Here is a 17,525-nt window from a genome sequence, read left to right as displayed (position 1 = left end):
AGGGCAACCAAAACAATTTCCCCAAAATAGACCAAATGTACCAAATGAGAAACATAAACAGAAGGATCTGTAAAAAGATAAAAGCCAAGTACTGTCCCTCACCCACCTGTCCACTCGCTCCCACCCTGCTGAGGCACTAAGCATCTGGGGCTGTGTCAGGACACACCCTCACCCTGGGATAACTGCCACGTGTCCCGCACACAATGTGTCCTGCACAGTGTCAGGATGACCATTTGCCCTAGGTCTAAACAGACTGCCTGTTTCGTGATGGAAACTATTAGCCAAAGTTTCTTTACTTCTGCTGAGTCCCCATGATGAACCTCGCACGCCACCTCAGACCTCTACAGCACACGGAGGAGGAAACAGAGAAGCACCAGCTCTGCACTCTTTCTGCTCCTAAAATACACCACAAAGCACTGAAAACAATGGGCTCCTGAAATATTTAAACTCCAAGACCTTCGATTTCTCTCCTGCTGTTTCCCATACTCATCCATCCAACTCAAATTCTGGTAGTTTTTTTCTTTCTATAATAGATAAGGTATTTTAGAGAATACTATTTAAAACTAAATCAGGTGATTCTGTTAACAATGGAAAATTAACCCTCCACAGAGCCTTACAGGAGAAAAACATGTGCCCTTAACCTTAACTTTCTAGAACTACTTTCCTGTTTATGGCTATATTGAATGAAAATTTAAACTAAATTCAAAATTAAGTTCTAGCATTCAATGGTCACATGTGACTAGTGGCTGATATACTAATTGGACAGCACAGACACAGAACATTTCCATCACCTAAGAATATTCTTTGCACATCACTGTAGAGTTAACCTCATTGCTCACTGACTTTAACAATAAAAGTGGTTACCAAATTTTGTTGGAAAGTTAGCTATCATAAAATCTCACTGAAAAGCAAAGCAAACCTTTTAAAAATGCATATGAAAGGAAAAATAACGTTCTGAATTCTCATAGTAAATATTTCAATAAAAATATTTTACTTTATAAGAAAAAAATAAAACATCCAATTACTCAATGTTCTATTTCTTAGAATAAGAGAATACTGTTTTATCCCTAAATCTAAAAACATTGTACACCAGCTAGAAAAGTAAAACAGAAAAACTTTTTTAAAATTTTAAGGTTCAGCCAACTTCAGCATCTCACTTCTAGAATGGCAATCTCTAATTCCAAGTTCTTTAACTCAAATCATTTTATTGCACAGAACTTTATATTTACAGTGACGTTTTAAAGTATTTCTACATCACCAGCAATTACTGGCTGTTTTCCAGACATCTTTAACGGTAAGTCAGTGTCTGTCTCTCAATGCAAGGACAGTGAGCCCCCACTCCCTGCTCTCCCCTGCCCTCCCTCACCCCTCTAAGGTGCTGTGGATGAGGCGGCATAACCACTGCTCCATGAGACCCAGGCAGCTTGTAGAGGAGGTGGGGCAGAACAAAACCCTGATGAGCTGAAGACTATATACTCCCCATTTATACCTGTAAGACAGGTTATTAAACCTCCTTTTACCAGGAAACTGAGTCTGAGAGCAGGTCAGAGCCCAGCCTCCACGATCGGGGACCAGAGATGCCCAGGCACATCTCCCTTAGCGCCTGCTCACTGCCAGTGCCTGGGCTGCCAGCTTCCCAGGGCAGTGAAGAATGCTGTCCTGGAGTGGGGGCAAAAGTGTCTCACCCGGAGTGCTGTCCAACCAACACCTGAAAAAAGAGGCCACCCTGCTCAAGTCTGCCAGGAGAGTGTCCATGCAGCAGGGCAAGCCAAGGCCAGGAAGTGAGTATGGCATGTTCCCAGTACAGAGAGCTCCAGCATACCCCAACCCAGAGACCAGGGACAAAAGGGGGAGATAGTGAAATGTGAGAGGAGGCAGGATCAGGTCTAACGCGAGGCATGAGAGGAGCCAGGATCAGATCTAATATGGCAGCTTTTGAAGAACGCTGTGAGCATTGTAAAGCAGGCAATATACTTCAAGAGCCATAAAATGTTCATGCTCTTTGACCCAATAACCTCACTCCAGGAAACAGAGCCCAAGAAACCAATGCACTAAATAAAAACCATTAGAAGCATAAAAGGGATCATGGTAGTTTTTTGGAAAAAAAACCAAATTACCATTATGGAGATAGGTAAATACAGAAACTACACTGCATTGTGGAGAAACCTGAGAAAAGCTTACAATAAATATTAAACAAAATCATTTAGAATACAACATCGTGTACATACAACTATGTAAAACGGTGTTTGTGGAAAAATGCTGGAAAAGAAAAAGCAAAAACCAACGAAGTTGTATCAGGATGGAGGAAATATGCTTTAAAAAAAAAAAACTCATTTAAAAGAAAAAAAATCTACCAAACATCTAGGGGAGCACAATTGCACTCACACCCGACTCTGGTCTTTCCTGTCCGCACTGTCTCTCACAGAGGACGAAGGCACAGTGACCCATCTTTGCAGTAAGGGTCAGCTGGGTGCCCAGCACCCAGTAAGCACTGAAAGAATTGAAACTGTCCCACCGTGGGGCCCCATTTTGTAGGTCCCCAAAGATTCCTTAAATTATCTATAAGAATTAATGAGATACAGTCTATGCAGTAGAACCTCATAAAGCAAAGGTGGTGCATGGAGCTCTTCAGTCACCTCCTCCTTTCAACCCTACCAGAATTCCTTGTGCATTCAGAGCATCTGATTTCACATTGGCATTAAAAGCAAACCGAATAAACTATTAATAATTCACTACAACTCTCACTTGCAAATGATTAATTATACCTTACTCCTCCCCAAAAGCACACACAGCATTAAATAGTTGATGGCTACAATTAACCACACCCACAAACACAAGCTTCACACCTGCACAATGGTGGGAGCTCTCCCGCATGGCCTCACCCTTCCCATCTCAAGTCTCCCTAGTAACAAGAATATCGAAATATCTGGGCTCCAGCTCGGCCTTTATACCCAACCTAACTGGACAACCTGCCCAGCTACCAATGTAAATAAAATCTGATGAATCTTCCAGGTTCCTTGAACTTCTAAAATTCTAGTATTCTTCCCCCATGTTAAAAACTCATTATGAGGAAATACAACCTGGCATTAACAACAAGGATCACAGAAAGTCTGTCCTTCTCAAGGGGCGAATAATGGAAGTGTGGTTCAGCAGTTATTCAGTGGGGGGAAATAGAAGATCCACCAAAGAAAACCACAAAAAACCCTGAATGATAGAGTTAAAAGTTGATAGCCAAGGGTGGTGGGTACAAGATGAATCTATGCATTTGTCAAAAACTCGTACAACCGTACATCACAAGGAATAAACTTTAATGTATGCAAAGTAAAAAACAATTCATCTAGGATGCCCGCGTGCCAGGAGAGCATGAAGACTGGCAAATGTATCTAATTTTATCATAACATACCCACCTCACTGAGCTGCTACTTAACCTGGAGGGGGAGAAGAAATGGCCAGAGCAACTCTGGAAAACAAACACTGTGCTCCACTTGGGAGGTGAATGATTCTGAAACTATTCTGCAGGAGCACAAGGGCTGAAGCACATGCTATGTGAGCAGGTTCCACTGTCAGAGAAGGAAACTACAAGTAGGCAAAGGGAGGAGGCTGGAAAGAAGCCCGCGGGCTGGACCAGGGAGAACTGACGATCAGGCGAACAGACACACAGGCAGGTAGGTGCAGAAATGACAGCAGAGCTGGTGTATACACCAGTTAGTCCACGTGGACTTCCTTATCAGGAGGACCCCGCAGCAGGAGCTGCCAGTGCCCAGACCTGGGCTTCCACACATTTCCCCACCACAAGGAACCTGGGCAGATGCTGGAGCACAAAATGTGACTCGCAGAGGCACCTTGTAGGGCCAGAAGCCAGGACGTGCTCCCAAAACAAAGAGATGGTGGTTTCACAGGACCAACCCAAAAGAGCTCCCAAGGCCAGAGCCGGGACAACGCGGGCAGTGAGGTAAGTAATACAGTACTGGATACAACCCAAAATGAATTGATTATAACCCTACATAATGAGTACATGGGTCCAAACTGATATAAATAAATGATAGGGAAAGGAGACTAATTTTCCCTATAGAAGAATTCAAAGGATAATGTACACTCCTTCCCAGACACATGGTGTTCGTCCCCTTCCCCTGGAATGTGGGCTGGGCTCAGTGACTGCTGCCAGAGGAACAGGATGTTAAAACAACATAGGGAAGAGTGGCCGCTGCACAGCAAGTGCCTGCAGACAGCACCTCACCCTTGGACCTGCTGAAACTCGCCGATGCCGCATGTTGTATGGGGGCTGAGCAGACCATCGCCCCAAACACACACGCAGCATAACAACCCTGAGAAAACTTCAGACAAACCCAAATCAGAGGCATTCCACAAAATACCTGAACTCAGAAGTGTCAAGACCACAAGAGATAAGCAGAGGAGCTACCCCAGACCAGAGGGGGACTGAAAAGACCGAGGCCTAATGCAATGTTGGGTCCTGGATGTGGTCCCAAACAGAAAAAGATGCTGGTGAGAAAACAGAGGAAATCTGAATGAAGTCCACAATGCAGTTAACAGAATTCAACCAATGCTAATTTCTTGCTGTTGCTCACTGTACTAGCTAGCAGGAAGTTAGCATTCCTGGAAGCAGAATGAAGGATATTCCAGAACTCTCTGTATTATCTTTGCAACTTCTCCATAAAATTTAAATTACTCCAAAATAAGGTTTATTTTTTTAAAAGACACAAGACATCAGCTGAAAGACTATTTAAAACCACTTTATTAGATTAACTAAATAGTAACAGGCACCTGAAAAATGTACCTCACGGCCTAACAGCAAAGTTTCAAAAAGCCTGTTACATAAAAACAGAAATCCTCCCACAGATAGTCCACAGTTGAGAGAAACAGGAAAGCCTAGAAAGTATGGAATTTGGTTAACTATAAATTTATGAATGAAGGAACAGAGTCAAGCAACTAAGAACATTTATGAGAGACCTTAAGATTGAAGTCAAGGAAAACCTGGTGAAAAATCTGGTAGAGGATTTGATCAGGGATGAAAAGATGACACGATGCGAGGTTTGGATGGACACATGAAAAAGGTTCTGGGTTGTGTCAAAATAGCACTTAAGAAGCAGTTACTTAATTCAAAATAAAAATTAAATACTAGGGTTTAAGCTCTGGGGACTCGGGGTCTGAAAGATTTGAGCTGCCTTGTCCTGTATTCGAGTTTTTTGGAGATTTTCACTCCACTCTTCCCTCTCCTGTGCTAAGCGACTTTCTCCTCCTTGTTTATCTGTTTCTCCTCTTCCCTGGCCTTCCAACTACTGGCTCAGTCTGGACATAACACAATGAAATTTGTAGTTCTTGTTCTTAATTTTAATTTTAGAAGCGAGTAAAAACTATTAAATACAACTTTGAGATTATTATTTCGTTTTGAACACCCCAAAAGTACAAAACAACTTAAAAAATTGAGCCACGAAAACTACTTACTTTATAGGTGGCCCTTAAAAGAGAGTAAAATCCCCACCAACAGAGGTAAATCAAACTCTGGCATATGGGCTGCCTCCTTACTGAAAACCCCAGGCTAGTACCCACCAAGACTCTCTGCCATTTTAAAGGCCCCAGGAACACAAGCTAAGGATCAAGGAAGCGAAACTCTCAAACACCTGTCCACAACCCGGAGGGACATCCTAGTTAAGCTGTAATCAAGTGACGAGGGAGCTGGTATCTAACACCACACTCCAGCCGGGGACAGCCGGTGACAGCCAGCACAAGAATCACGTCACCCCTTAGCCTCTTCCTCCCCAAGACATAGGGTAGGTGCAGCTAGTGCTGAAAAGTTTACATAGCAGCTAAATGTCTCACTTTTGGTCCCAACAAAGTACTCTGAACTTAGATTAAGATGATAATTTTATGCTATTATAAATTTACCACAGATTCCTGGGTAAATTTTTCAATCTCAATAGTTTTAAGTTTCATCACCAGCAGATACATCAAAACTCAGTACTTTTATAAAGAATAATGACTAAAAAATTCCCAAGCTTACATGACAAGTATAATTATTTATTCATTCTGAAAAGCGGCTATGGGGACAACCCTGTAAGAATGAGAACTTAACGCTGTCACTTACTCCTGCTGTCTCCACGGAAGAAGCACCTCTGCAGAGAGGTCCTGTGTCTCTGGAACCAGGTGCATGAACTCCACTGACTCCTTTACTACTACTTTCTGTGCTTCCTTCTCTTCATCTGTAAAAATAACAGGAGTCCTCTACCTCACAGGTAGCTGTGATGATTCAACACAATCCATGGGAACATCTCGGAACCACTCACAATTGATAAGCACTCCATAAATGTCAGTTATTGCTTATTTTTAAGCAAGCTTTGTGAAAAGGTTTTCTTTATACTTTGCATACAGGACCTGAGACACTATGGCTTGTCATAAATAGCTTTTCTGACACAAAGGAAACAGACTATAAGTGGTTTTTCTTCAGAATAATTTTATACCGGCTCAGGAAATAATGTGATACATCCTCCAGCCAGCTACCTGATTTAGAAGACATAAGTCAACCTAAATTCTTAAACAAAAAACAACAACAAAAAAAAACAGGCTTTGAACTTTACCCAACGGAACTCCAGTCAGTAGGTATCAGGTAAGTAAACCTTACCCTTGCTCTCGGGCTTCTGTTCCCTACTCTAATCCACCTGAAGAATGAGAAAATAAAACTCAACTCCAATCTGGTGGGAGATTGTTGTTACTTTAAAAGGACAATTTAAATGTTATGGCATGCACTAGCAACCTCTCTAAAAAGAAATCTCTTCGCTCAGGAAACCTGAAATCTTAAATATCTCATTTATTCTATGAGAGTTGGTTGCAGTAGTCTGAAAAGCAAGGAAAAACATTTCTCTCAAAATTAGGGAGTGGCACGGAGAAAGATGCTCAACTTCACTAGTCATTAGAGAAATAGAAGTCAAAATCACAATGAGATTAGTATGGCTCACACCCATTAAGACGGCTATTTAAAAACAAAAAACAAAACCAGAAAATAACAAGTGTTGGCCAGGACGCGTGGAGAAAACGGAACCCTTGTGCCCTGCTTGTGGGAATGTCAAATGGTGCAGCCGCTGTGGAAAACACTACGGTGGTCCCTCAGAACAGTAAACACAGAAGTACCCTAAGATCAGCAAATTCCACTTCTGAGTTGAACGCACTGTCTCAAAGAGGTATTTGTAGACCCACGTTCATAGCAGCAGCATCTGCAATAACCCAAAAGTGGAAGCACCCAAAGCATCCATCCACAGACATGTGGATGAACAGAACATGGTCTGTCCATACAACAGAATATTATTCACCCTCAGAAAGGAAGGAAATTCTGGGCCAGCCCCATGGCTCACTCGGGAGAGTGTGGTGCTGGTAGCGCCAAGGCCGCGGGTTCGGATCCTATGTAGGGAAGGCCAGCGCTCACTGGCTGAGCATGGTGCAGACAACACCGATCTGAGGGTTGCGGTCCCCTTACCAGTCAAAAAAAAAAAAGGAAGGAAGGAAGGAAATTCTGACACATGCTACAACATGGACGAACCTTGAGGACATCATGCCAAGTGAAAGGAGCCTGTCACAAAAGGATAAATACTATACAATCCCATCAGATGAGGTACCCAGAGCTGTCAAACTCATAGAGACAGAAAGTAGAATAGAGGTTACCAGGGGTTGGATAACCAGAGGTGCCAGAGGCGGGGCTGAGGAGTTGTTTAATGGGGACAGAGTTTCCATTTGGAAAGATGAAAAAGTTCTGTAGATGGATGGTGGTGACGACTGCACAACAATATAAATGTCCTTAATGTCACTGAACTTTAAAATGGTTAAGATGGTCAATTGTATGTTATGTGTATTTTACCAAAATTAAAAATAATAAAAAGAAGGGTTTTGCTCTGTCTCCCCATCTTCTCAGAAGGCCTTGATGCTTGGCTCCAAGATGTAACTTCCTACTTGTCAAAAGAGAAGTTTTATTTTCCCTTTGGTTAACAACAATTAGCACGTATGTAACACATTGTATTTGCCAGTCTATAGCAAAGGGTGAGATTTCTTTGCAATCTCTTCAGCAGACTGCCTGTGATGTCATCACAGTCTGCCTATCTGATAACAAAGCTGCTTTCTTTCCCTTCTAAAATGACAATAATAATAAATAATAATAAGGAAGTGGATGTCCTAAAAGAAATGCAAATTAAACTTTATAAACTTTAAAAATAAAAAGTAAAAAGATGAGAGGAAAGAAGGAAACACCCACATTATTTGTATTGACAATCTATTTAGACTACTATATGAATCTCCTAATTACTCAGCTAAACGCTGGTCCCTAAAAATAGGATATTTTGTCAGTTTTCAGGGTGTACTGATCGGTGCTTTTCTTCTGTACAGAAACTTTGCTGCTCCTTCTCTAATTGGAAAAAATAGTAGATACATTTTGCTATCAGAATTGACCTGCGGTGAACTGTTGGTAGGCACACCCTCAAAGTACTCTTACACAATGAAACTGAACTTTGACTTCAGCACTGCACTTCCCTCTTGAAGAGGTTACTAATGACTTGTCCCCAGATGTCACTCAATCAGCAGATCCTGTTTCTTCATATGTAAAGTGGGGTAACAAAGCACCCTGAAGACAAAATGAGACAGTGTATGTAAGAAAGGACCTAATAAGGTCCTGGTCTGATACCAGTGAGTTCCCTCCCCCACCAACTGCAGAAGAGATCATCACTCCTAAATACAAACGTGTTATTATGCTAACTATGAAAATCTTAAACTATAGCCTTATCTCATTCCTCCACTGACTTAAAATATGAACGCCATTTTATGTTAAGATCTAAGTAAATACACCAGAGCATAAGGGTAAGATATGAAGAACTTCGTTATAAACCCTCACATCTACACAAGTCTTGTAGCAGAAACATTTACGAAAGCTCCAGTGATTTAATGACACCAACATTTTAAAATAAACATAAGTCACTCACTGAAGTTTCAAAGTAACTTCAGTGCTTTGATGACTCAAAGCACACAAGAGGAAACTCTCCAAGTAACTACAGACAAGTTCATTTAGTGACCTAAACAAAATGAGTTAACATGTAGGCCAACTTGTAATGATTAAAGAAATAAAATTATTACTGTACAAAAAATACAATTATTACTCTATCAAAGAAATATTCTCTAAATCAAAAAAGATTTAAGCAAGATGACAGGAAATCATGTTTTTCTGCCAATTTATAAAAAACTAGAGAAGGCCAATACATGAATGATAAGTTTTTATAAGAGAGATGTCTCATTTACTCAACATTACAGTAACGTGTTCATGTCAATTCTTTTGCCAATGTATTTAACCTTAAAAAAAAATCATACAATAAAAGTAACACATATTTACTTTTGATGGATAGCTGTCATTTTAAAACATGTTACTACCACCACCATCAGGATAAAGAACAGTTCCATCACCTCAAAAAGCTCCCTCCTCCCGTCCATTTATATTCACACCCTTCTCCTTTACTCTCAGGACCAGTGATCTGGGCCTCATCACTACAGTTTTACCTTTATGAAGGTAAATGAAAGTCAGATAAATGAAATCACACCTTTTGAACCTGGCTTCTTTCACTCAGCTTAAAACCTTAATTAAAGATCCATGCAAGCTGTTAGGAATGTCAACAGTTCCTTTCTTTTTTTTGCTAAGCAGTACTCATGGTATGGGTGTACCACACTTTATTTAACCATTCACTTATTAAAGGACATTTTGATTGTTTCCAGTTTGGAGCTATTATGAATAAAGCTGCTATGAACATTCAAGTACTGGTTTTTGTGTGAACAGAAGTTTTCATTAGGTACATACCCAGGCGTGGATTGCCGGATCATACGATAAATGCATGTTTAACTTCATAAGAAACTGCCAAACTTTTCCAGAGTGGTGGGGCCATTCTGCACTCCCACCCGCAATGTGTAAAGATTCCAGTTGCTCAGCATTTTTGCTAGCGGTTTGTATTGCCAGTATTTTTTTATTTCAGCCATTCTAGTAGGTATGTAGTGATAACTCGTCAAGGTTTTTAATTTTTTAACCATTTTAATGAGCATCTTTTTAAAAACAGTAACACTGCTTCACTCCCTTAAACAGAGAACGCTGAACATAAATTTCTCTAACTCAAAATTATCCTTACAGAATAAACTTTGTACTACCCTCAGGGACTACTAAAGTACATAGGGTTGCTTTCCTTTTTCCAAAATAGCCCCAGAATTATGCCTGCTTTTTATAGCTTTTAAAACCCTCTCCCTTGTTGTTGTCACTTCTTGCTATTAATGGTGTTCCTGCCTCTGGCAGACTTTCCTATTCACTGTCTTCCCAAGCTGAATTTAGAAAACAGATAACCAAGCTTATTAGAATTACATTTAAAAGGAGAGGGCAGTCTGTGAGTGAGAGCTTAAAGGATTCTTCAGTTAGAAAAGAGAAAACCCATCATTGTACCTAAACTTCCTCACATCTCTCTTGCTTGCTGAGAAATTTCTAGTAGCTAGATTTCTCAGGCATTTTTCAAAAAGGCGAGGCTGCCAGATAAGTGACCACCAGGTAACTGAGTCATTACAATATTCATCATGGAATTAACACTATGCTATGACTCTAGATCAGGAATTAAAAGCTTATCTAAAGCAAAATGTAGACAAAATTACCCTGTGTCCAGAAACATAGGCAGTTTAAATCTAGTTCATTGATCAAAACTGTAAGCACTTACTAAGTGATGGCACTCAAAGGGGTGTAAAGATATATTTAAAGAAATGTTACAATTAAAAAAGAATTCAACACTTCCTTCAAAAGGTACAGTGACCATATGTATACAAACTGAGTCTAATACAATATTTACAGGGTTCCCTCGAAAGTCACTTTAATAGTTAAGAACATAGCCGGGCTGTTACCAAAAGCAAGTAAGTAAAGCTCATCCTGTCTTGTTTTCCATCTCTGAACACGATAAAACTGGGAACACTTTTTACGATCTCTTCCGAAAGTAGATCACATTGGAGAAATGGCATCGCCTTAGTTCTCTGAAAGCCCCAGCCTCCAATACAGAAAATGTGAGTGGCAGAGACACTTCCTCTCATCCCAACTTCCCTGTATAATGGCAGGCTGAGTATCTGCCATGCTCACCCGCCAATCGCGAATTTGCCGGACACCTCCGCCCACAGACTTCAAAACCATTTCACCAATTGCAACAGGATCCTGGGTGGGACTTCCGCTATCATTTTAGGCTTAACTATCACCATCTCATCCTAGGCAGTGCGGGCAATCATGAAGAGAGAGAATTTCACAAACTTTGAGCTCAAGCACAGTTTCAAGCATAAATACAAGAACAAGTTAAAAGGCAGTGGCAAGGGCTAAAAAACCAAAACAGACATCAAAAATATTTTTTTAAGAAAAACAATGAAAAGCAAGCAACCAAAACTTGAAGTCCAGGATCATTTATTTGTTCCTCTTTACAGTCACTGCCGGGTCCTGAAGTTCTCCTCTGGCCCAGTTTCAGCCACAGAGCCCTCTGCCAAAGGGACAGCACAGGGCCGATAATGTGGAGCTCTGATTACCCACCCATCAGGGCACCGCTGAAGGTCACTGAATACTTACTGTGCCCCAGAAAAATAAACCCTTCCAAGTTCACGCTTGTATTGCACAGCCCAAAAACGGTCTTAGCCCCTGATTTTGAACTACTACTTTCGCGTCAGGTATACAAAACTGAACTTCTCTAAAAAGACTTTTTTCACATAGACTCTAAATCACAGAACTGACAAAATCCCATTCTGTCACCTTTTACGATTCCTTGAAATCTAACACACAAAAAGCAGTCAATTTCTCTACGCATCTTATCCACGGACAGGGTACTGTGTTCTGAAGACAAGGAAATGGGCTGGTCCTTACGCAGGTTTCACTGTCACCTGGCACTAGTATTTCCAGCCGCTTCTCCCCACTGGCCCTAGCGATCTCCCTACTATTACTATTTACTCTACTTGCTTCCAAGATAAACCTGTTGCTGGGAAAGAACGGGCTAAATTCGAAAAATGAGTATTTTGTTGAAGTGGAAGAGGGCTGAGTAACCTTCCCGCCTCAAAAAGGAGGGGAAACGGTAGGGCTATGAGGAGGGTGACACTGCCACCTCCGAGTTCCGGCCCGGGGCTCTCTAGCCACCCTCAGGAATCCTCACACGCCTGTAAACTCCGAGCAGGCCCGCCGAAGAGGTACGGCTGGAGCCAGGCTCGAGCAGTGCGCGGCCTGGACGGACGGACGGCCATCCATCTTGCCGCCCGGCTCCCAGCCTGCCCTCCCGAGCCCCCCACGCCGCCACGGCCTGGACACATTCTGCACCCCGGGAGAGGGGCTCTGGATGCGCGGCGGCCCTGGTCCCCGGGCCCGAGCGACCCCAGGCCCAAGCGGGCCCCGGGGCCCGGCCTCACCTTGACGTGGAAGCGGATGAGCGCCAGGCGGATGCAGTGGGCCATGCAGACGGGCGGCAGGAACCAGACCTTGGGCGGCGGGGTGCCCTTGTTCTGGACATGGCTGACGATCTGCTGCGCCGTCTGGCGCTCGTTGCCCTGCCGCTTGACCCACTCGTGCAGCCGGGCCTTCTCGAGCGCGCCGTTGAAGAAGACGAAGAGCTCGATGTTGCCTCCGAAGCAGGCCTTGGCCAGCGCCGCCAGGTAGCCGAGCATGTGGTTCCATTGGCCGCCGCTGACCCAGTCGGTGTAGAAGCCTCCGTAGAGGCGGTGCAGGCAGTTGTCGGCGTCCACCAGCAGGCGCAGCGGGGTCTGCGGGGGCCGCTGCCGCCCGCCGCCCACCAGGCTGCCCCGGGCCAGCTTCTGCAGCTCCACCGGCACCACGGCGCTTGGGCAGTGCTTCTCGATATAGTCCTGGAAGCCCTGCACGCCCATGGCGGCGGCGGCGGGGGCGCGGGCGCGGGCGGGGGGCGGCGGGGCCGGGGGCGGCGGGGCCGTGGCGCGCGCGGGCGAGCGGGCGGGGGCGGCGGCCTCTAGGGGGGACTGGGGCGGGTCGGGGGCGCGCTCATGGCCGCCGCGGCCGCCATGTGCTGCCGCCTCCCAGGGCCATGTCTGGGGAGGGACCTGCCGCCGCCGCCGCTGCCGCCGCGCGAGGCCGAGGCCGAGGCTGAGCGCCGGGGCGGGGCGGCGGGCGGTGCTGACGTAGCGGACCCGCCCGGCGCGGACACCGCCCAGGCCGCGGAGGCCGCCTGCGAGGGCCGGAAGAGGCGGTGCCGGCGGAGGCGGAGATTCGCTGGGCGGGCCGCGCTCCGAGGCCTCGCGCCTCTGCTCCGGCCGTCGGCCGCCGTCCGGCGCCTGGCGGGAACCCGGCTGAGGGAAGCCGAGGAGCGGGCCGGGGGAGAGTCGTGGTGCTCGGGAGGGGCGGCGACAAGATGACGGCCCGCGCAGAGGCGAGTCCCGGTGCTGATCGCCGAGGGCCGGACGCCGCCTTCTCACCGTGGGCGCCCGCGCTCTCGGCCTCGTTCCCGGCGGACCCCGGCGGCCGAGGAACTGCAAGGCGAGCCGCTTCCCGGAGCGCGCAGGCCGGGGCGGGGAGCGGAGTCCGCGAAGGTGCTTCTCAGCCGCTGCAGGCGCTAGTTTATGGTCGTTCTTACACCCGTGACAGGTGACATGTCCGGATACATTGTAATGCCGGAATGCGGTCGCCCTAAGTGTCTGGTCATCACAGGAGGGACTTGTGAAAGCCTGCTCTGTGTCCGGTTCTGCTGTGGTTGCCTCAGCAGCGTCCTCTGGGAGGAGATCTTGACGTGCCTTCTATTCCAAAGCTCTGCAGCAATTGCTTCTCACATGAGGCTACTACCGTATGTACATTATGCTTCAATAAAACGTTTTTAAAGAGATTCATGTCTTACGGAATGCAGCATTTTACCCAACTTCCACCTTCCAGCTCTTCCTTTTCTGGAGAAACCTCTAGAGGACCGGGATGCAGCCGACGGCCGAGGCCCTGTCACAGCAGCTACTGTGCGCATGGAGCCTGCACTTACCCAGTTTGTCCGTGTAAGAAGAAACCCCAGACAGTCCGTGAAAAGGCAAGTTGATTTTGTTTTATTTTCTTAGAACTACCTCAAGTGCAGGCCGACATGATATATACATAAATATATACATAAATAAAATGCTCTTGGTATTTTGATAAGTTATGTTTAATTTTCAAAAATAGATTAGTAGGTTATGCCACTTATCCATGCACAAAATTAGTGAGGAATCCAGGAGTACACGTTATTTTAGAAATTAGCTGTTTACAGCCATGTTAAATAACAAGGAGTCTCAGGAAATGTCCAAATTTCGGCAGGTTCACAAGATGAGGAGTAGTAGTTTTAATCACTTGTATTTTGATTTTTAGCGTTGCATTCCATGTATATACCTGCACTGTGTATTTGTTTTTATTTATTTTAAACGTTCTTGCTTTTATTTTTTAAAAAATGCTTTAGCGCCAGGATCCTGGAAATTTATTTTCACCTTAAGACAATGTAGAGTGCTAAGGTTCTGGAGTCAGACCACCAAATCTGTCTCATCTTAACTCTGTGCCTTTTAAAATTACTTAACCTTTTTGAGCCTTGGTTTTTATCATCTGTAAAATGAGGATATTAATAATACTTCACTCCCAGACTGTTATAAAGATTAAATCAGATAATCTGTGTGCCTACCACAAGAAATGCTCTACATGTTGGCTTTTGTAGTTATTATTACCACATACTAAAATTGTATAGACTTTACACTTGAGAACATGGAGCAATTACTTCACTTTTTGAAAGTTTAAAATTTATTTTCATAAGCATGTAACATAAAACTCAATTGTGCTTACTTTCCCTATGTAACTGTATGTTCACCTTTTTTAAAAACATTCTTTTATTTTTTGAGTAACATTATTAATGACTAGCAAAATATTTGGCTATCAAACATTTTATATGCTCTGCATCCTGAGCCCAAATTCAGGGGTTTGGTTGAAGTTAAATTTTTTAAATACTAAGGTAAAATTTAAAGTTATATCTTCTTGGATTCATAGTATGACAGGTAATGGTTGGGAATTTCATTTCCAACAATCTAATCTTTTGGACAGTTCACATAGAGTATAAGAAAAACTTTTAATTTCACAAAGAGATTGCCACACAAGTGAGGGAAAAAAACTCTGAAAAATAAAGAAAAATGCTGAAAAGGACATGACCCCATGCTTCATAAAAATTACAAAAAAAAAAATCTCAGAAATAAGTTATGATTAATAGACAAAGAGCCAGCGTGGTGTGTAAAAACGATCAATATGTGGCAAACCAGTGAGAGAAATACTTATTTTCAGCCCTTTCAATATTTCAACCAGTTTGTTTTTTTTTTTTAATCAATTTATCTATGGCCCAAAGCAGAAAAATACTTTCTTATTTATGCGATTCTTTCCAAACTATGTTTTATAGCAGAATAATATCTTTAAGTAATATTCTACTTAATTGAGGTTTCTGTCCACCAGCAATAATAGGTGAGTTTTCAATTTTTCAAGTAACGTGATAGAGACCTCACTCCCATCCATATATAATCATTACCATATTTTGGGAAACCAGCAGGATGGGGCTAAGCATGGAATCTGTGACCCTGGAAAGAGAACAAATTAATCCGTACTTGGGATTTGAATCTGTAATGTTTACGTAGTCCTGGGTCTAATCTGTTAATTACTTGTCAACTTAAATTACCTGGAGGAGCACACACTTATCTCTGCAGTCTTCATCGTAAATAGTAGATTAGTAACTGATCACACTGCACCGTCATGTCAGCAGTTGAGAAGTGCTGTTGGTTTTCAGGCTCTATGATTCCGTCAGAACTGTGATTTACCTACATTAGGGAAGGTGAGCTACATGGAGAGACTGATCAACATTCAGACTTTTAGCAACTGATATATAAATAACTCGGTTTTTTTCTTTTCAGATTCTTAGAAGCTGTTGTATCAATAACAAAGTATCTCAAAAACAATCAAAAAACCACCAGCATTCATAATCATTCTTGAGACTAATTGAAAACTAGGGTAAAATTCTGCAGTCATTGAATTGGCAAGATACCACCCTAGTAGCCAGGTCCGTAGGTCCTATTTATTATGCGAGAAAAAACTCTCTATTCACTACTCCGTAGCTTCTGGTTCTGGTTTCAGAGTTCTCTCTACATCGGAGGTGTTTCTTGAGTCTTAAGATGGCGTCAAAAGGCAGGAAGAAGGATGGTGAGATCAAATACCCCTCTCTGAGGGGACAGGAAGTGTAATGGCTTAGGAATTTCTCAGTACGCCACCACAAGCAGTTACATGTTTAATTTAACTCTAAATTTGGAAGGCCTTACCTACCTACTCTCATTTCACAGATCTGAATATGGAGGTCAGGAGGGGAAAGTAACATGTCCAAAGTCAGAATAGACTCAGCAACAAAACACCACCACTCACTCACTGAGCACCACGTATGTGCTGGGCATTGGCTAGCCATTAGGGATATGGACATAAAACATAGTCCCTTCTTCAAGGAGCTCAATCTAGCGGGGGAGGCAGACATATAAACAATAAACAAATAGGTTACAATGTAGTCTGGGTAAGTGCTTCAACATACTTGTATAGAAATAAGGAAGAGAAAGGGATAAATGTCAGCCATATAACTAAGCAGACAATCCAGGCCTCCCACCACAGGTCATTCTGTCCCCCAAGGTGGAGATGGCAATCCTGTCATTGAATTCTGTGTGCATTTTGGAGCCACACCAAACCCATGTGTGGGTCCTGACTACTGCGTATAAACAGCCTCACTTTAGGCAGCTCTCATCAGCCGTTTGAACTAGTGTCATCATCAGTAAAGCAGGGATGCTGCCTCACAAGATTGAAGACAACTCCAAATGAGAGTTTTCACATGGGTGAAAGCAACCAACAATGCCCTTGGTGCTTCACAGCTCCTCAGAATTTTCATTCTTTATTTTCAATCTAAAACAGCACTGCCTGGTTTCTGTGGTTCCTGCTTATTTTTGTTTGTTACCCACCATGTTCACCAAACTTCTGTCCAAGTGGCTTTGGGCTGATTAAAAAATATCTGTGCCTAAGAGAGAAGAGTCGTGATGGAAAACTTTTGAGTGCTGAAGGTTCCCTAGGCAACTCTCTCAAGCAGCGTGGGCAGTGGGAGCTGCTATGGAATAAATAGACAAACGGCCACAGGAACTGCTTTGAAAGACAGTACTCAGTTGGGCATATGTTCTATCTCATTTGGATAAAAGAACTTCATAGTCATCCTTTAAATACGGCCTGGGGCTGGCTGATTAGCTCAGTTAGAACGTGGTGCTAACACCAATAAGTAGATAAATACAGGCGCGCACACACACGCACACGCACACACACACACAGCCTGATGGAATCTTCAGGATCAACTGTTTTTTTTTAAGTAAACCAAGTTTTATTTTAAAATGTGATACAAATCAAGTGAAATTTTTTTAAATCAGGAATTCCCATTCATAAGTACAAGCCATTTTAAGACAATCACTTAAAGAGT

General features: G+C 43.4%; 1 protein-coding gene across 5 annotated transcripts in view; it reads right to left on the bottom strand.

Moving 5' to 3' along the window:
- FAM120A (family with sequence similarity 120 member A) overlaps positions 1–12,959 on the bottom strand; it is a 101,769-nt gene extending 88,810 nt beyond the window's left edge. For 2 of the 5 annotated variants that reach the window (XR_010023831.1, XM_063098976.1), the window contains exon 1: positions 12,436–12,959. Coding sequence is in view for 4 of the 5 variants with exons in the window: in XM_063098976.1 (XP_062955046.1) it covers positions 12,436–12,909 (474 nt within the window). In the remaining variant the exon portion in view is untranslated. The remainder of the gene's footprint in view (positions 1–12,435) is intronic. The other 3 variants (XM_063098972.1, XM_063098975.1, XM_063098974.1) reach the window with 2 other exon arrangements.
- Positions 12,960–17,525: the final 4,566 nt, after the last annotated feature.

Source organism: Cynocephalus volans, chromosome 6, assembly GCF_027409185.1.
Source record: "Cynocephalus volans isolate mCynVol1 chromosome 6, mCynVol1.pri, whole genome shotgun sequence".
Classification (NCBI taxonomy): Eukaryota; Metazoa; Chordata; class Mammalia; order Dermoptera; family Cynocephalidae; genus Cynocephalus; species Cynocephalus volans.
This window is presented reverse-complemented; position numbering and strand designations above follow the sequence as displayed.